This window comes from Acipenser ruthenus, chromosome 14 (genome assembly GCF_902713425.1).
Source record: "Acipenser ruthenus chromosome 14, fAciRut3.2 maternal haplotype, whole genome shotgun sequence".
Lineage (NCBI taxonomy): Eukaryota > Metazoa > Chordata > Actinopteri > Acipenseriformes > Acipenseridae > Acipenser > Acipenser ruthenus.
In genome coordinates, this window is record NC_081202.1 from 7,754,379 (window position 1) to 7,775,014 (window position 20,636).

The 20,636-nt window shown below is 38.4% G+C and overlaps 1 protein-coding gene across 4 annotated transcripts in view; it reads right to left on the minus strand.

Annotated features, from left to right (window-relative positions):
* Positions 1-834: 834 nt before the first annotated feature.
* Positions 835-20,636, minus strand: part of LOC117420016 (homeodomain-interacting protein kinase 2-like) — an 89,523-nt gene continuing 69,721 nt past the window's right edge. For 2 of the 4 annotated variants that reach the window (XM_058985726.1, XM_058985724.1), the window contains exons 9-15: positions 19,428-19,549; positions 15,828-15,970; positions 14,494-14,676; positions 13,487-13,759; positions 12,513-12,757; positions 11,258-11,418; positions 835-9,103 (exon numbers count right to left, since the gene is read on the minus strand). In XM_058985726.1, coding sequence (XP_058841709.1) covers positions 8,642-9,103; positions 11,258-11,418; positions 12,513-12,757; positions 13,487-13,759; positions 14,494-14,676; positions 15,828-15,970; positions 19,428-19,549 — 1,589 coding nt within the window. In that variant the 3' untranslated portion in view covers positions 835-8,641. Of the gene's footprint in view, positions 9,104-11,215; positions 11,419-12,512; positions 12,758-13,486; positions 13,760-14,493; positions 14,677-15,827; positions 15,971-19,427; positions 19,550-20,636 lie in introns of all 4 variants that reach the window. The other 2 variants (XM_058985725.1, XM_058985723.1) reach the window with 1 other exon arrangement.

The following is a 20,636-nucleotide window of genomic DNA, read 5'->3' on the forward strand; positions in this document are numbered from 1 at the left end:
AATGACTTACACAGAAGCAGGCACTGCGGTGTGGCACTGCGGTGTGGCACTGCTGCAAAATACACAATGGAATATTAGCAGGTGACAGAAAACACAACACTATGCACAACAAATCAAAACAACAGAAGCAATGGGGGTGTTCTAATATATGTGCACACTACTGTATATATGTGTGTGTGTGTGTACTGTATATAGATGTAAATTAGTAGTGGAAACAGATTACTGAAGGCTAAAAAAAAAAGATTGACATGAAATTTCCAATGTTTGCTGTGGTAAAACATGGTAAATATACAGTAAAAGAAGAGTGAAGTATGGTAAATCATACATTACTGCACACTACAGTACAGTAAACCCATAGTAAAGCTTGATAAATGTATAGTGTAAGCAGGGTGGCCTTCCTGTCGATATAGAGTAGGTGGGCTGGGTTGAAAGGTGAAATTGCCATATGGTCTGAATGGACTGACGAAGGCTGTTCAGTGCTGGCACTTGGTTCAGTCGTTCAGGCTCAAAGCAGCTCAAAGCCAGGTACAGGCAGATAAAGAAAATAATACTACCTCAATATAGAAGCAACAGGTCCCAGTATTGTAAACACCACACAACATTAAGCGAAATGTAATATATATATATATATATATATATATATATATATATATATATATATATATATTGACTTCAATATGGACTCCTCACAAAAAAAGGAAAGTTGGGAAGCAATTCAAGTTCAAAAGGGTGAATGACTTTTCTTGAATTTTGACTTTTGTACAGGTCCTTATCATTAAGCACCACAGACATTCAATCGAAACAAACAGCAAACAACAACAAAGAAGACACAGGTGCAGTGACTTAAAACAGTTTAATGTAAATCCAAGACGAAGTGTGATTACATTTCTACACATATACAATATGCATATGTGAGCATACAAATTGTGATTAATAACTCGATTCACCTGGGAGACCGAAAAAATGATCAAAAGTAAAAGTGAATAACAAGCTATAACATAGTTCACCACAACGGGAGCCCCTTCTCACCCTACAGTTAGTAAATATAACAATTAAAATAACTATATTCTTCTATAAGGTATTTTCTGTTACAATTTTCTGTAAATTTACAATGCTATCATTAGTATTCAAGACTAATATAAATTCACTCCATTTTTCTACAACGAAAATGATTATTAAGAGAAGCACACAACGTCTTAATGGTAACACAAGCGTTTAGTAGCCAGTACTCAACCGTTAAGAATTTTATATTTTTAAACATTCTATAAGCCAGTAAAATATCCATTCTCATAACATACCTTTAATATCAGACTAAGGAGTAGGATACATAGATTTCTACATCTTCAGATTCATAAGAGAGACGATACACTTCTTCCCTCCCCTCCCAAAAAACATAAAAAGACAAATAAACCACAGAGAAGGAAGTACACAAGGAAATACTGCTGCACACGATCATTATTTTCACAAAGACTAACATGAAATAACACTTTATACAGAAACCATACATACATAGAAGGGATAGAAGCAATCCGAGATAGTTGCATTACGTTGAGAAGACCTTGTAGAAAATACTTTGTTATGATTTTTGTTTTGTGTGTTCCTGGTTATGGTGGATCCTTGAGTGGGCTAATGCTGAACTTTACAATGTGTCATTTTAATGGGATTAAAGCTAATGACATATTTCCATCAATCTAAACTGTCAGGCACTTCCATACGCTACATAGACAGCAAATGTGCAGTTTTGAAAGAAGCATGTCACACCACACATGTATTTTCAGTTCAAATGATATCTGGTACCATATCAGGGCCCTGGTTAAATTAAGCTGCAGATGGGAACAAGCATTTAGGAAAATATAACTTCATGCATTAGAAATGGAGAATGTATTTTTTCTTGTTTTTAATTTGATTAATACAGTACATCATCAATGACCTATTTACACTTTTCTAAAACTCCAGATAAAAAATAATTAAATTGATGGGGCCTTAGTTAAAGAAAGCTCTCATTTTATGAGTTCTGCTTTCAGGTAGTCTTGTTATTATTACACTTCCTAGGTTGTTTCACTTTTTTTAAAACCTAGAAACTATAAGGCATGCAAAAAAAAGGTTTTATTTAACCTAGATATAATTTTAAAAATGGTAATACACATTTGCTACAACATACTGCTTTCATAACTGCCCGTCAAACCTCCCATAGCGAATGGAAGTGTACTTGCGATTGCTGAGGCTTATGAAGATATTTAATTAGCTAGAACAATATTAACTTTAATGTGGGTATGTAATGTGCTTATAGAGGTATAATGTATGAATACAACTGAAAAAAGCTATAACAAGCTTTACCGTGTTATAGAGGTGGAGTAGAAACCCAGTGAATTTGATTCGAAAACAAGGCTCCACTGAGCCAGCAGAAAGGCGGAAACCAAACCATCTTTTCTCTTTGTGTTTGCTCCCATTTCTAAATGTATTTATTAAGACGTTCTGGGGGAAAGGAGGGTTTGGACCCAATCAAATGCAAACATTTGTACAAAACTGCTTTTATTCTTTGATTCAAATTACTATATTTTTTTTGGTTGTGTTAAGAAATTTGACTTTGCATGACATCAAACCCCAAATAAGTCACAAGAAGAACCAGTAACAAAAAAAAAAACAGTAATAGAAATTAAAAACAAAAATGTGTAACTTTTAATACCTGGTAAGACTATACTTGCCAACCCTCTAACGAAGGGCTAATGCACTTTACATTGGCACAATCACATGTATTCAGCACAGGTGACAGCATTTATTTTTTAATTTGGAATCGCCAATTATTTTTCTTATTTTCTCCCCAATTATTATTGTTTATTTCAACCCGGCTCACCGCTGCCACCCCCACGCTGACTTGGGAGAGATGAAGACGGACGCACGCGTCCTCCGAAATGTGTGCCGTCAGCCGTTCGCTTCTTTTCACTCTGCAGGCCTGTCATGCAGCCACCTCAGAGCTACAGCGTCGGAGGACCACGCAGCTCTGGGCAACTTACAGGCAGGCCTGCAGGCGCCCGGCCAGTCTACAGGGGTCACTGGTGCGCAGTGAGCCGAGAACACCCTGGCTGACCTAAGCCCTCCCCCCCAGGTGGCGCTTGGCCAATTGTGCACCGCACCCTGGGAATCCCATCCACGGTCGGCAGTGGAATAGCCTGGAATCCGGCAACCGGCAACCTCCAGGCTATAGGGCAGAGTGCCTTTACTGGGTGCGCCACTTGGGAGCCCTGCGACAGCATTTCTAAATGTTTTCAGGGGAAACGTATTCAATGTATTTTGAACAATACAGCAATTGCTTTAATGTAAGATCCTATTTGGTTTTGCTTTGTTTTAAGACTGTTTTTTGTTTGTTTTCGGTGAGCCACTAGATTTCAAAATACAGGTAAATTAAATACACTGATCTACATTTTTGTTACAATACTTAAGACATGTACTTAAAATGAAATGAATATGATTGTTAAATACATGGTATTGATGCATGTTCCTCACAATCGTAACTGTGTGCTTGTAGTAAATATTAATAAATGGCAAAACTGTGTAACTACTTGACATTATTTGAGTTTTGTTTTTTGCCAAATCCTTATTTCTGTATTCTAACAACAATGACACAGATGCATCACTCTTATACATCTTGGAAACCCTCCCATGACAACCAGAAAAATATGTTTTGGATACAGAACACTGTTAACTACCCGTGACACATTTTACACACTGTCAACTTCCCGTCACACACACACAGTACTACACATACTTGTAACTTTTGATTTGCTTAACTTATCGTGTTCAATACTAAAATGGAGGTGTTGAGTATTGTTCTTACTATCCATGGTAGATTCACAAAAATGGTATCAGGTTTTCTAGGGTTTATTAGGGCTACCGTAACACAAATTCTATGTGGTTTAAAAAATAAAAAACATGGGGCTCATACACTTGACATCAAGAATCTTGACTCTGGGTTTGTTTTCAAAACAGTACACATTTTTTTGTGTTTGTCTTTTTTTTTTTTTTTACAAAAAATATCAGCACAGTTCAGCTATGTACTGACATAAATGACTTCATGTATTAAAGATGTCAAAACATCACAAAAGTATCCTGGACTGTACTTTAAATAAAACGTGTATTATGGGCTACTTATTATCAAGAAAGTATAGACTAGCAGCATTGACTCATCACAAACGGCAACACAGAACATGCTTTTAATTGGTCTTTCATATTCAGTTACATTCAGTCTGTACCATTGAATTAGTATTTCTTTCCAGGCCTACAGTAAATCGCCATGAAGAAATGAACATCACATTATAGAGTTTACAACTTTATTATTATTATTATTATTATTATTATTATTATTATTATTATTATTATTATTATTATTATTATTATTACCTAGCATGGTAGAGAGCAGTACATAGTGTGGCCTCGATAATGTCATTAAAGGTTTTGTGTTTTATTTGGGGGGGGGGGGCCCTATTCCCAAAGCTTTAACTCAGTTTTTAAAATATATATTTTATTAATAAAGTAACATTTGATATACATGAAACTCTTCTAGACTGCTGTTGTCAAAGCCCACAACAGTCTTGAACAATGTTATAAACATCACATTGAACTGTATTCAGAATATTACAATATAAGGCCTGAGTTAAAGCTTTGTGCATAGGACCTAATATATATATATTTGTAGTCCTTTCCAAAGAAAAGTTGGCAAGTACAGTTTTTTCTAAAAAAAAAAGGGGGGTTTTCAGACATGGAAACGATACAAGAAGGCTTTCATTTTAAACAAATAAAGGAGCAAAAAACAGTAATGGATATTATTGCCTGGCAGTCATGGACAAATGGGGGTAATAATAACACAATAATCGTCATTATACAACTGTATTTCTTTGGTGAATAAAATAAAACCAAAATGACTAAATAACACCCACACGGTTCTAATGCTTTCTTTGTGGAAGTGCAAGTTTGTTGGCTAGCTCAGATGATGCGTCCTCTTGCAAGAAGGAAGGCAGGCAGGCCGGGAAGGGAGAGCATCTTCCGAATGGAATGTTTTAAAGACAATTCTGTGAAGTCAAGTTTTTAGTTTCTGTGAAATTCAGCTCCATTCACCATGTGCTTAAGTCAATGCCCCCCCATTGAAAACCCAACTGTTAGCTCGATCAACATTACACTTCACTGCTTTGGTGGTAAATGCTGTGTACAGTATTTTGAAGTTTCTCACTTACTGTATTGAACCCACAACTTTAAAAAAGATTGACGATTATTGTGAAAATGTGTAAAAAGTAATAAAATGATCTGTTTGAATCCATCTTTGTAGAAATGTCTATGTTTTTTGGAGGGCAGAGTTGCGTGAAACAAGTTGGGGTTTAGTGCAATCGGTTATTCATTCCAACCTCTGCTGCACCCAAAATAGATTTTAAGATAAAGTACTCTACCTAATTTACAGCAAATCATACCAGTGTTAATTGTCTTCACAAATGGGGCCTTGGTTTTAAAACTCAGTTTTAAAAAAATCAACAAAACCAAGCAAAATTATAAATGAATCACTTCATACTGCTAGTACAGTACACAGAATTATTGCATCAGCCTCTAAATGCTAACATACCTTCACCAGAAAACTCTTTCAGCATTTATATACAATCTATGCTGAACCAACCAATATGGGTCTACCCAAAATGTTAATGGATATATAGCTAAGAAACACAACATAAAAAAGGATTTAAAACACATATCACTTTCTTCACTAAGCTGTTTTATGTGCCTAATTCATATAATATAAAGAAATAGATTACAAAATCAAAACCTGAAACACTGGTTAAAATAAAGCTTAAAGAATTACACCAAAATACCCCTACATGCTTCAAATTAAGCAGCAAATAGAAGACGCTTTAGTCTAATTATCAAGTCAGCTACCCATTCTAAGTTTTTTCATTTCTATCCTGTAGAACAAAGTTTTACATGTTGTTTACAATTTAAATTCCAAAAAGCTTCTTCCAGGTGTACGCTAAACCACAGCTTTGTGAATTTTCCACACAATATTTTCAGTTGAAATGTGTTTGAATATTTAACAGGACCTCCAACTAAACCTGAATCATTTCAGTTAGTCACAGTAACAGATTTATTCAAACATTTCTGTGTAATTATGACACCATTCATTTTTTGCACCAACATACTCAACCCCAACCTCTCAATTCCAAAACTGATGACACCCACCCCACCAATTCTCTCTTTGATCTTTCTCGTCAACGCCTCACAAATCTCACACATAGCATACAAATATTCAACTCTTTCACTGAGTTTATATTTGGCTGGCTAATTTAGACAATGACATGCCAATACATACACTAAGATTCTCCCTGTTATGCTGCAGTCAAAGGAACCATACCCCACTTATTGCAGGGGAATACTTGAGTGAACAAGATGAGTTAAGCCATGGGTGGTAATGTAGTAATCCATCCAGTAAGGGATATACAGCATACTGTAACAGGCTGTCAAAGGGATGTTCCCCCTTTCCCTTCCCCAGCTTCTGAATGTGAGAATCAGTCCTGTTTCTTTAAGTTTCAGTAGTTCAATAGATAACAGATCCTCTATGGACACCCGATGGGTTGGATTACATCAGCACGTTGGTCTGCATAGCTAGTACATTTATTTTTTATTTATTTATTTTTTTAATTTAGTAGTCGCCAGTTAATTTTTTGTTATTTTCTCCCCAATTTAGTACTGTCCAATTATTTTTAGGCTCAACACACCTCTACCACTCTAGTGCTGACTCGGGAGGGGCGAAGATGAACACACGCTGTCCTCCGAAGCATGTGCCGTTAGCCGCCTGCTTTTTTTACACACTGCAGCCTCACCATGCAGCCACCCAGAGCTACAGCGTCGGAGGACAATGCAGCCCTGGGCAGCTTACAGGCAAGCCCACAGGCGCCCGGCCAGACTACAAGGGTTGCTGGTGCACAGTGAGCCGAGGACACCCTGGCCGACCTAACCCAATTGTGCATCGCCCCCTGGGAGCTCCTGTCCTCTGTTGGCAAAGAAATAGCCTCGACGACATCCAGACTATGGGGCGCATCCTGCACTCTACGCGAGTGCTTTTACTGGATGTGCCACTTGGGAGCCCCGCTAGTACATTTCTGCTGTATGATACCCCTCGACTCATCGTTTTTCTCATGGGAACTCCTTCCTACACCTCACAATAAAAATGCATACATACATATCACAGAACCGCATGGTTATATGGCACTTAATTTAATCAAAACTCTTTCATTGGATATTTCTACCATGGCATGACTAACAGCTGTTGTGGTACAGTGTGTCACAGTGACAGGAGAAAAAAACAAAAAACACAGTATATAAAAACTGTATATAATAGCTGCAAGGAAAGTACCATTTGCAACCCAGCAGTACAAACATTATTTTCTTATGAACTGAAGTTACCTTAGTAAGTACCAAACTCTGTTGAGATTTCATAAAAGTGTTTGTAGCTAATACCAAAAACAGTGAGTCAATGTTTACAATATCAAATAGGTTAATGTGCTTATTTAGCAGTTGGTGGAGATCAGGATTGGACACATTAACATATGAGACTATTTCAGGCCTAGCTTACACCTGGAAGTGTGTCTCAACCACAAGAACAACAAGGACAGTAACATCATCCATCTAGGTAGCCTCCAAACCAGCCTTGGTTCTGCCAGTTCCAGTGAAGTAAACTTTAAACTGTGTCTGCAAATCTGTAAGGCACTACAAGGGAACAATGTTAAAAGCTAAGACTATGAGTAGTTACAGTTGCACAGTTGTGCTAAGGATAGACCATACACGGGGCAATAGCGCACACACACCTAGACGATCACATTGTACATGCCATGTTATCATAACCACTTTGTGCAATCACATTAAGAGAAACAAAATCTATTGGTATCAAGTTTAAAAAGGGTGCATACTGCTACATTCTAAAGGGACCCGGCTAAAATGTCTACCTTGAAGGGAATAAAACCAGAAAAGGAATATACTTCCTTAAAATTAACAGAACAAAAAAAAAATAAAAGCTATAAATTATCTAGAATATATATATATATATATATATATATATATATATATATATAGACACACACACACATACACACACACCGATTTGAAGAGGGCGAGCTTGTTCCCTCATTTCTGATTTGGAAATTGTTAGACAGTTCAAGGCCATCAATTTTCATTGAAGAGCAGCAGGGATCTTTTTCGTCTTTTACACTGTGAGGTGATCATAACCTTCCCATTTGAGGTCACTTGTAGAGTGAAAAATTATCATTCCATTTATTGGTCATTAAAAAAAATCTAAATAAACGAAAAATAAATAAATACAAAACGGCACCTTTCTCAAAGGCCTTTTGGTGCAGGATAGGCCGTTGAAAATGGAAAGATTTGCCTTCAAGGATTGCTACTAGTTGAATGAGCACTGGCCCGTTTACTTTAATATTTCTTTAAAAGAAAATTAAAAAAATTCCTCCCCACTTCTTATTTGAGGGGCGATTTTTTCTTTCATTTATTATTTTGTCTTCAAGTTTAAAGGGTCATTTTTTCTGATGCCTTGCATGTTTTCTTTTTGTAAAACGTTTCTGTCTAAAGCAGCGTTGTTCTTGCTCCAGTGTTTTCAGAGGTAACGGTACTGGTTCACCTTGGTGGGACTCAGTGGGTATCCAGTGTAGACAGCAGAAGCTGGTGATGCACTGATGTAGGTCTGGTGGGCAAACTGCGCCTGATACTGGCTGGGGTGAATGGTGGGTGAGGGGAGGACCCGGTGGCCCATACTGACTGGAACCTGGTGGACGATGCCTCCGGGGTAGGCTGTGTGCTGGACCGCGTGACGGGCCGAGCCCTGCGACGCCACAAGGTGGGCAACTGTCCCTGTGGAGCCCAGGGCGGTGGGCGCAGTGTAAGTGTAGAGATGTGGCTGCCCGGGAAGGTGGGCGGCTGCTGCCAGGTGATGGTGAACGCCCGTGTGTGAGGGGCTGTGGTGCGGGAAGGAGTAAGGTGCCTGTGCTATCGTGGGGGTGATGTAAGCCTGCTGCCTGCGGTGGCCTCCGTTCCTCTCTGCCGCCAAGTGCTGCTGTGCCTGTGGACGAGTCAAAGAAAGACAAGGCTGTTTACATGTATTTAAGGTATTTATTAACACAAGTTAGGGAGGCTTGGATTTTGGCAGACACATCTCTAAATTATTATTTATTATTTGTGTGCTGTTGAAGAGGGATGCTAAAAAATTCAAAGAGCCCAAGTGTAGAGACCCCAAGCAGTTTAAAACGTTTACAGAATCTATGTTGATGTAAGCTGAGGGAGTGGCTCCTTTGGTATTCCCTTACTCTACGTTTAAAAAAATGGCACTGGCTTCTTTGGATAAGTGTGAACATGAGGTGCTGGCATTACAAGTTCAGACAGACATGCTTTGTATCAATCGGGCAATAATTAATAGGTATTACAGATTATTAACATTAAAGTTAATTTATCTCTAAAGTTATCATTTTTCCAATAAAAACAGTTAATTCAGGTAAGGTTAGGATTGAGACAAGGGTCAGGGTAATAAAAGAAAACAATACACAATTACTTGGGATATCTTTTGTTAATTGTTATCCAGTTAACATAGATTGTTATCATTGCACCTTGTCACATTCAGTAGGAGGGCTTCATTAGACATGTGCTTAATAGACCAGACCCAGAACCACTGGGACCTGTAACATGCATTAAAGAATATTGCATTGTTCGGCTGTTCTCACCAACAGCCCAACTTCAGAAATGTTGTTTTTTTTTCTGTAAAGTTAATTGACAGCTTCTAACTATTATTTCATTTGTTAAAATATTTACAAAGGAGTAGTTTTTTCTAGAGACGCTCTGTTACTAAAACAGGATTAAAGTCACTCCAATTTTAGTTTCCGGGGAAAACCTAAAATGTCAGTATGAATACAATCAATAGAAAACTAAAAGCAACATCAGTATTGCATACGTAGCAAACTGTCAACAAAACATCACCTATTTTTGACATAGAACAAGTGCTAGGACTCATATGAAACAAGTTTACATTTTCTAGGTTGCCTAGACTTTCTAAAGGTTTGGTTGAATTCTACGCATTGGTTGAGAGTTTTCACCATTTAGATATACATTTTTCAATATATTACAGTAACACAAGATAATTATTGGCAATCAAACAATCTGTCAAGCTATTTATAAGGCTGTTCAGGGCTGTACTAGTAATGGGGAATAAAAACATAGCATACAGCAGCTTAAGGCAAGCTGTAGTAAATCTTGATGTGGAAAGTGTACAGTTGTAAATACAAAATGAGTGCTATCAAATCATAAAAGAACGGAGTAACCGGATCCTACACCCACCATATGTTCATGTAAACAAGTTCCTCCATATATCTCCATATACTGTGGTAAAGAAAGTTGTAACCATGATCTAATTCAGGTACATAAGAACAACTGCAAGGTCATGTAACCACAGACACTATATCTATCTATCTATCTATCTATCTATCTATCTATCTATCTATCTATCTATCTATATAGGGAAATTGGCTCTTTTGAGCAAAAATGTATAAATATATCAATATCTAGAGAACCGTTTGTCCAATTTTGATGGAGTAATTTGAGAGTATCACAATCTTGGTGCATATAGAGGGATATCTGTGTCTGGTGATCTAGCTTTTCATATTAGCTCTCATTTTAACCAATAGTTATAGCTTTGTATTCAAGGCCGTGGCAGGTGATGCATACCGCTGGCAAGCTTAACTACAGAGTGAGACAGTCTTTTTATGTATTTACTTTGTGTGTGTGTGTGTGTGTGTGTGTGTGTGTGTGTGTGTGTGTGTGTGTGTGTGTGTGTGTGTAACAAGGCAGTGTGCTCCACTGGTTAAAGTCCACGGCTTGCAACCACAACCGGTTCAAATCCACTGCCACTGACTGACTCACTGTGTCACCATGAGCAACTCACTTAACCTCCTTGTGCTCCATCCTGCACATGAGATGTTAAATCAATGTCCTCTTGTAAGTGACTCTGCATATAATGCACAGTTCACAGCCTACCTCTGTAAAGTGCTTTGTGATGGTGGTCCACTATGAAAGGCGCTATATAAAAATGAAGATATTATATATTATTATTATTATTATTATTATTATTATTATTATTATTATTTATACAGCTGTGTTTGTGCTGATTTTATTCATGGTGCCTTACCAATAAATGTGATGTGACTAAGACAGGCCTGTCTTTCCGTACCTGGCTGAGATTAAGGGGCTGCTGCTGGAAGGAGCGTGCCCCTGATCTCTGCTGTCTGTAGGCTGTCGCTCCCGAAGAGCTACCTGATGAGTGACTGCTGACAGAGACCGCTGTGTTGGAGTTTTTGGATTTGTACACTGATGAATGATGAGCGACTGTGTCTGTCAAACAGAAAATGTGTGTTAATAGTTTCATCATATTGCACTCTCAGGATCAGATTACTGCTCCACAGAGATTATACATTGGGGCTATCGGGTCACATAGAGATAGCATTGCCACGTGATGTCCAAACATTGTCAAACCTTTCACTGTGGCCCATAGACATGCTTATAATTTACATAACTAGCATCTGTGCTGTATGAATCGCAACTCAGGGTAGTCATGTCCAGCACAGACAGCATGCTGACCTTGTAACACCAAACTTTAGCACCTTTCTATCAATAACAGCATTAGTTCTGCAGTTTTAAGCGCATATTGCTGGGAATCAAGAACAAATCAGTCATTATAGGTCTTAAAGCATCAAGGAATGTAGTTTTAAAACAAGTTATTTTTTTTGTTTTAAAATTCTTTCAGTTTTTGTTGAGTAAAACATTAGAAAAATCCTTATGAACTCCCTTTACAAGCTTACCACAATTTCCCTATGATATGCAATGTTTTTACCAGGCTTTTCCAAGCAGTAATTGAGCATGTTGTGCTGTACTGTGTTCTTACTACACTTTCCTGTACAGTATTTCATGATCCTTGTACCGTGACATACCACGTTACACTTTTATAAGGGGTTTAGAGTGAAGTTAATTTGTAATATGCTGATTATCCCCAAAAAATCAAAAGCCTCTCACTAATTATGAGCTAACAAAATTAGGCAACTGTAGAATAAATGGATTAAGAGATAATATAATTTCAAACAACCAACAATTTTGACAGGGGGAAAAAAAAATGCATAAATGACCACTAGAGGGAAGCACAACATTGCGCATTTAGTTACAAACGTAACCCTGCTGTATATTAACCATAATATAGTTTGTATAATTTGCAAAGGGATAAAGTTACTCACATTCAATCAACATATACACAATGTTTTATGTACCTCTGCATCTAGTCTACCACTTAAAACAAGTCAACAAGAGACCGCTACAGTTTCAGCAGAACATGGAGGTGAACATTTACCTAAATTCCCCTCTGCCCTTAACAAACAGGCAAAACATTTCACTATGTACAATTTTATTCACAGTTACAGTACCAAAAAAGCAATTACCTGGCACCACCAGCCTGTCGCAGTCAGTCAAAACTTCACTGGACTGTGTTTTGAGTGGCGGTATGATTATGGTCCGTGGATTGTCATTGCCGTGGTTATCCAGCATTCCCTTTGAGTCGTAGCTGTTTCCGTTGGTAAGGCCCAGGCGGTGCTCTACAGCATAGGGACTGTTATTACTGGACGAATCAGAGTCTGGGGAATCGTGAACTGTGACACAACTAATGACATTCTTCCTCTGTTTTGTGCTGTAAATAGAGAACACAGGGAACAACAATTAATAAGACTGCCCTGCATTGCTTTGAAAGGCACATTCCCCATTACTCACAGATTAATATATGATTGTATAGGATTGTATAGGATTGTATGCAGATTGTATGAAAGGCACATTCCCCATTACTCACGGATTAATATATGATTGTATAGGATTGTATAGGATTGTATGCAGTACTTTTAGGCTGTCCAATAATAACCTTTATAAAAATAAATATTTTCTGAAAGAAACAGACCAGTTCATAAAATGGGTTTAAAACATGATTTTTGACACTCAAACAAGAGTTTTAGAAAAATGTTGTACTTATTTCTAAATTCATGCTGATAAACTACAAAATGTTAATAAGACCTTTTGTTTTTAAAAAGAAAACACATTTAAACAAATATAACACAAATAAAAATATAAAACAAAAATAAATAAATACAAGTATTTATATATTTATCTTGCCCCCAGATAGCAGATACTACTTTCACACATAGCCTTATCTTAAATAGTTATTGTGAGTAATATTCTGATTTCACTTCAAAAAAATAAAGAACTGTAAACTAAAATGTATTTGCAACTATTTTATTTACAAAGTAAAACCAGGCTACTGCTCTTTGAGACTGAGGACTTGTTGTGAAATGGAGCCTCTGTAACGGGGTATCAGAGGTGTAAACCATCACGAGAATCCATTTTGTAAGTGCGCAGTCCCCTCTCTGACCTGCTGGGGGCGTGCTTCTGCTCCTCCTGCTCCTCATCCGTGTCGCTGCTGATGGTGATGACGCTGACGGCGGGGCTGGGAGTGTCCGGGATGACGATGGTCTGTCTCTGGTGGTGCTCCCTGGTGGTACTGGAGGCTGTCTCTCCCCAGCTGCAGGCCAAGGAGCTGTTCTGCACCAGGGCACACCGAGGGGGCGTGTTCTCCTTCACTCGCTTCGAGCGCTGCGGGGAGCTCGCTGCCTGCGTGGACGACACCTCGTAGGCCGACACGTTCCTGAGGGAAACAGGGAACGTAATGAATACACGTAGAGAGCACCCGACCCTCTCCTGTTCTTTCAAAACCTTGACCGCTTAAAATAGTCAAAATAAGCATTTATTTCATGGGCTTGGACGATGATTGGCGTGGCCTTGTTTGCAAACAGCAGGCAAGACATGTTTATTGTGATTAGATATCTGAACGCTAGGGTGGAAACATCAATGCTCTTGGTCGGTTTGAAGAGGCTGGTGAAAAGAAGACAGTCTTCAGGTACTGAGCAGAGGAAACTGATCTGTTGCTTTGACTCCTCTGGAAGTGGTCATACCAAATTAAGAATGATACATTGAATGTGTGTCAGTGTCTATGATGAAGATGTTTTTATACTCAACATATCATTGTTCATTTTTACTTTGGACTAATGGTATGTATTGCCAATAAAAATACATATTGCCATAACATATGGTCATTGAAAATTAACTGGGAACAACAGTAGGCCTACATTCATGCATCTGAATAGCTGATTGTGTAGCTGAAACTACAGGGTGTCAACCAGTCCTGTTTGTATTTTTGACACCTTTTCAATCAAAAAGGTTGCAGCTTATGTCATTATAGCTGGCAAGCATTCACAAGCATAATGAATGAAAGTGCATGCATGGGTCCAGAAGGTCTTCTATACTTAGGGAAACTGTGAGAGAGAAGCATCAGGTCCTATCAAGGGATAAGAATACTGCAGGCTGCTGTTTAGCTCTAACCTTGACGACATCTGATGCTGTTTGTTCTTTTTGGTAGAGGAGCTGCTGGTTGTTGGCTGTTGCCTCATCACATGGGCGACACCCACATTCAAAGGTTGGGCGGATGGGAGTGTCACATGGCCAGCTAACAAGGCAGGCTGCTGCATGATGGGGTTATAATGGCTGTTGTGGGGATGAGAATTCCTAAAAGACAACAGGAAAGGAGTGTGGATTTCTGGATGATACGGAAATTGGATACAGCTAGTACTAAGATTTCATCTTTTTTAAACCGCATCACTGCTGGATTGAGATTCTGGGATCAATAAGCTACTAACAACCAAACAAGCAAGATGGGCTGAATGGCCTCCTCTCGTTTGTAAACTTTCTTATGTTCTTATGTTCTTAACTGGTTTCAAATATCATTAGCCGCACCCATCTTTAACAGGACAGACATTTCAAATAAATAATCTTTGTGTAAGGAATGTTTTTTAAGGACTGTATTTTTTACAGTAACATTCTCTTAGGTTAAACAAGGTGGGAAACAATAGAAGAATCTAATAAATCATCTCTAAAATAATTGAAAAGGGTTTCATAAACTGCAAACTTGATTTAATTAATCAAAACAAGCTTTCAAAAATCCTCCCTAACAAAACATTCCTAAAACAGTCCTTAAAGTTTTATGAATTGTGCCCATTTGGAGGGAATTAATTATAATGCTACTTTTATAAACATATTTATATTTTCTTCTAATTTATTCACTGAACACTTACACACAGACACAAGGGATCTTTCTCCCAGCAACAGGTTCTAAAGTACAGTACTGCATTCTTAGAGGCCAGAAAAGCAGGTTATACAGTTGCTTTGTTTATGGTTGGAGGGGAAAGGAATCAGTAATAAAGCAGGTCAAACGATACTTTCTACTTGGTATCAAGGGCAACGGGCATCTTTACTGTCAAAACAAACAATTTCTGTTTCAGTTTACAGTAATTAGAAAAAAAAACACTCAGTATCTTACCAGATAGCTGAATTAACTCTTTTCCCCCCTAAAACTTTTCACCCCAGCTAAATAAATTGAATCGGGCCTTGGATAGCACCACACCATTAAAAAAATGAGATTGGCCTGCAGGTGGCAGCAACAGCAACAAAATAAAAAGACCAACCAGTAACAGTAAAGCTTGTGCTGTATTCATAAACTGTAATTGATAAGACATTGATATCCAGCGGCATAAAATGTCTGGTACAAATAAAATGTTACAGTATCACAATGCAGTACTGTAAAGTATTTGTATATAACTGTATGGCTGTGAAACAGGCTCCATTCTTCACACACATGCAAGCCCCAGGGCATGTCCTACCTCCAGTCGGCCAGCTGTTGTGTCCCTGCCATGGTATCAGGGATGACGGCCGCGTGCTGCACTGAGGAGTGGGCTGCCACTCCTGTCAACTGCTGCCAGGCTGGGGGGAGCAGGATCTGCTGGGTCCCGCTAGGCCAGGCCTGCTGCATGGACAGATTAGCATGAGAATGAATATATAAATCACATTACTCAGTTAAGTTACTTTCATAATATATTACTTAATCATTTAGCAGACACTTTTATCCAAAGCGATTTACAGACTTGGGGGTGAACTATGCATCAACAACTGCTGCTGCAGAGTCATTTACAATAGGACCTCGGTTTTACGTCTCATCCAATATATAATGATTGCTTTAGGGACAGACTTGCTACAGCAGTTTTTTTTTGGGTGCTGTGGACATATACATCTGTGCACTCTCCTGACATTTTCTTTCCTCTTGTTAGCACTAGTAATATTATTAATAGTCATGTTTTCGTCTGTTAAATATTGCGTGGTTCTTTGCTTGCATTTTACTCTTTCATTTGAAATATGCAGGTAGTTCAAAGACTTGCTGCTGCTTCCTGGTACATTATCACTTAATGTGTTGCAGTTCAAACTTATTCCAATGGTCTAGCTACAATAAGACCATGTGAACTACAACAAAGGTACCAGGATGTAGCAGTTTATCTTTAACGCTATATTGTTATACAGTACTATTGTTCTATCACAAAATAAGCTGGGCCCACTGTGCTGAATGTGGATCCTGTTCACTTTTCTAACGTGGCTGCAGATCGTGCCAAGCTCCCAAGCACTGTGTCTGGAGACGAGAACGTTTCATTGTTGGGGATTATGATTTATATGGGAGGCCAGGGGAAGTGTGGAGACTGGACTCCACGCTATTAGAACCGGTCTTGTGTATCCCAAACTAAGCGTCAGCTTGTAATTTGCTGGTGTGAACAGTTACCCAGATAGGAATTCTCCATTACCCCCCCCCCCCGGCAGATCTGGCTAACACTCCTCAGCACCTCAGGCCTGTGAAAGCCTGAGCTCCCGCTTGCAATTGTTCCCACATTTTCTGCATTCCTGATCTAGATAAAAGGACAGACCTCACTAGGCCTCCCGACACCCCTTATCTGCTGTGCCGATGCCAAGAAAGACAGCAAGGGAAAAAAAAGAGCCTACTACTATGGCATAATATATATCATTGGATGATCCCAGTATATTTTTTATTGCATAGTGTTAGTCTTTATATTCAGTTTGTAGAAAGCATATACAATGTATACCTGCATTCATTGCTTTTGTATATTAACATCTTAAACATATTTTTATGCTCTTGAGTCTTGTTTGTAAGACTTTTCGCTCTCTCTAAGTTATTTCCTCAGATAAACAAGTTAATATTGTTGCTGTCCTTAAACTGCAACTCACTAGACAAATAGAGCAGTGTGTTGTTTGGTCTACTGTGCAAACTTGTAACACACTGCCAGCAATAATAAAGAGAAAATTACGGAAGAGACTCTTTCTGGTACATTGCTTTACGCTCCATAAACACATGGGAATGAAGGAAATCCTGAATTGGTTTTGCTCGTTTTTTGCAAACTGATAAACAATGAAGGAATATCTTTGTATTATGCCTCGTATTTTTCCCTCTATAAAAATAGATGTTGAGTCAAGAATTCCATCCTCCCTAGCTGCACACACATCCACCTTTCAGATATACAGTAGTGCTGCAATAATCAACGCCCCATAAATGAGCATAAACTACATGTCGGGCTGCTGACGATTAATCAAGCGTTGACATATCATTCAACCAAGCTACTGATTCATCACTATGCATTACCAGTCTCCACAGGGGGAGGGGGCCTGTGCACCAATAGCACATGCAACAGGCATTTGCCAGGAACTGCCTCACTGCTAACTTGAGAATGATTGATTAGCAGCTATAACTTAATGTACCACACAGTTTAATGAGTGTATCAAGACTTAACCACTGGGTATTGTGCAGGGCTGGGGCATATGAAAGCCAGTTGATTCCTCTAGTTTATATCACAGTGACCTTATTATGATATTATTGGCTTATACAGCGGAGACCACCAAGAGCAGAACTGCTGCTTTTTGAGTTTCTACCACTGAGGAAAGACAGAGTCCTCTTACAGAAAAAAAAACCCACTAAAAACATTAACATCCTCTGCAGCAGTCACTACCTGTAGATAACCGACCTTGATTTTCACCTTTGGCTCAGGGCATCTAAATGTCACCTCATCACTTTTCTAGCAGGTAATGACCACTGGGTTGGACATTAATGCTTAAGTGGCAAACAACAACAAAATGACATGGTGCTTGTGAGAAAGCTGTTGAGCTAATGAGAGATAAGATTATTTTTCTTTCAAATTCTAAGATATTACAGCTTTGAAAGCTCCTACGCCTAACTGAAGCAGACAGTCTTTTTCAGTAAAGAGTTAAGTTTGAAAATTGTTAAGGGCATTTTTAACATCCTTTTTTTTAAAATCTGCTATCGCACTGCAGTGAACAGCAGATTTATGTAAAGCTGAATGGACCCCCCACCCTATCCTCTGTGATATGAGCTTCCAGTTACAAAACAAGAGGAAGCAGCTCACAACGGTTTATGGAATATGAACAAGTCATTTAAATAGGTTGCTTCTGATAAGTGCATGCATACAAATTGGCAGGCTTAGATAGTGCCTATTGTGTGAAAAGGGAAGGTCATTGATATACATTACAACAATGGAACTAGCACTTAGCATTTAAACTACAGTACTGTACACACAGACACGCCAAGGTCACCCCGCCACCCCACTCATGGATAACCCATGAAAAAACATAGAAACACCTGCCATAGCATTGCCACTAGGGTGCAGACAAAGAGGGCAGCCAGGGCAGCATTTATTCAATATGAATCCCTCAATGAGTCATCACTTTTGAGATAGCTCCTCATGAAATATGAGTGCCCACTAATAGTCCTCTGTCTGATCTTGTGACTGAACCTGATTTGCAACAGGAAGATGCAGATTTTATAAATAGGGATGTATTTTGTGGTTTACTGATTACATTTTCACTATGCAAGCAGTCATTTACATACACACTATACAGCACATGCCAAGTGTTTATTTGTTTTTTTATATTCAACCCTTATATCATAAAGACTACTGCCATGGGTCAAAAGGAGCGTTGTAGCTGGAGTGTTTTAAGTGTTCTTACAGGAAAGGGATTCTTTCATCTGCATTTATTTTAACTCTTTAATATTCATATTGTGTGTTGCACTATGCGCTGGGATTCAGTGTGCAGTGCAGCACTAATATCCTTCCCCTTAATCCGCCTTCAAGTCTTTTTTCCTAGAATAGCTAGTAAGCTTGGAAAAATATGATCTAAGCAGAAACAACAACAGAGAATCATACAGAACACACATACTATGACATTAATCAGGTAAGAAATAGCATGTTAGGAACATGACTACAACATGCATTAATGACCTCTTTAACTGCATATTATGGATTTATACGGAAAAGGGCTTTCAATTGGATATAACATTAAACGTGATTTGCTAGGTTAAGTTAAGCACTCCGTAGCCTCAATGCACCATATAGGCAGGCTCAATGGCCTACCTGTGTTAGTAGTCCTGGTTGAATCTGTAAAGGCCGAGCTCCAGGGGCCTGAGTGACAATAGGGACAGCATTTTCCATCCGCACTGAGTAGCTGGCATGCTTCGATGGAGAAGCTTGCAGCCCTGGTAGATGAGATGAAAGCAATGAGAAAAACAAAACTACACAACAGTGTATTTATGTAGGCTTTTATTTATTTGTTTGTTTACATGTGTAATGTAGAAATGGATCCCAGAGGACAGAGGCCTTCCCATATTACGAAGAGTTAATTAAAAGGGATTTTTGGATAACTGTTTTAAGAGCTGTATAACAAGTGTACGAAGAACAGTATACTGTGTTACAGATATAAAAGAAATAACCCATTAGAAATAAAACTGAAATACATAAGAAGAAACTGACAAAACCTTTTATTCCAAAGTGTCATTTGATGTAAGGAACATCCAGTTAAAAACTGAAATAAACAACTAAGGAATACCCAAAAGGCCTTGAATTGAATTGTTTATTATATGTTTGGTAAGATGAATGGGTGCTAACAACTCTGACTGAAACCGCCTTGTGAAGGCCCACCATTGCATATAAATAATAAGAGGGAATTTTGTTATTGTACAAGAACCACATTGTTTTGCAGATCCAATACATCACTTATTTTAGACACAGATGTGATGTTATGATTTACTTTATTCAGAGGACATTAGTGGGGTCCAAGGATAACATGCTTGCCTGCTAACAGTGGTTTATACAGAGGTAATCAGCATTCAAAAATTAACAAAACGGACGTTTGACTGCTGGGGTCCAATAGACCTTGATAAACGGTTTAAGAAGTAAAGCCAGCTTTCTTACACTTGACACTGCTCCATTCTCAAAATAGTTAACTTGTGTTAGATGCGTGAGTCATGCAAAGTATAGTGTACGCCCTGAAATCATTTTTTATGTACTGTATTAAAGTACAAGGCTCATCCACTGAACTGGTCTGTCTGTCTCTCTGAACTGGCCATCTCTTTTCATCATCTTTTTTTTATGGTATTGTTTTTTCAATGTGTTCAAGGAATGGCTTCTGTTTTTACTTGCCGTGACTTACACTGTCAAAATAAATTTAAGAACAGACCCCATATAAAAATCATATTATAAATCTCACCCACAACATCAAAAAAACTTCAACCCACATAAAACTTGGCAAACCAGAGCCAGTGCTTCATAATTTCAATGTCCGTT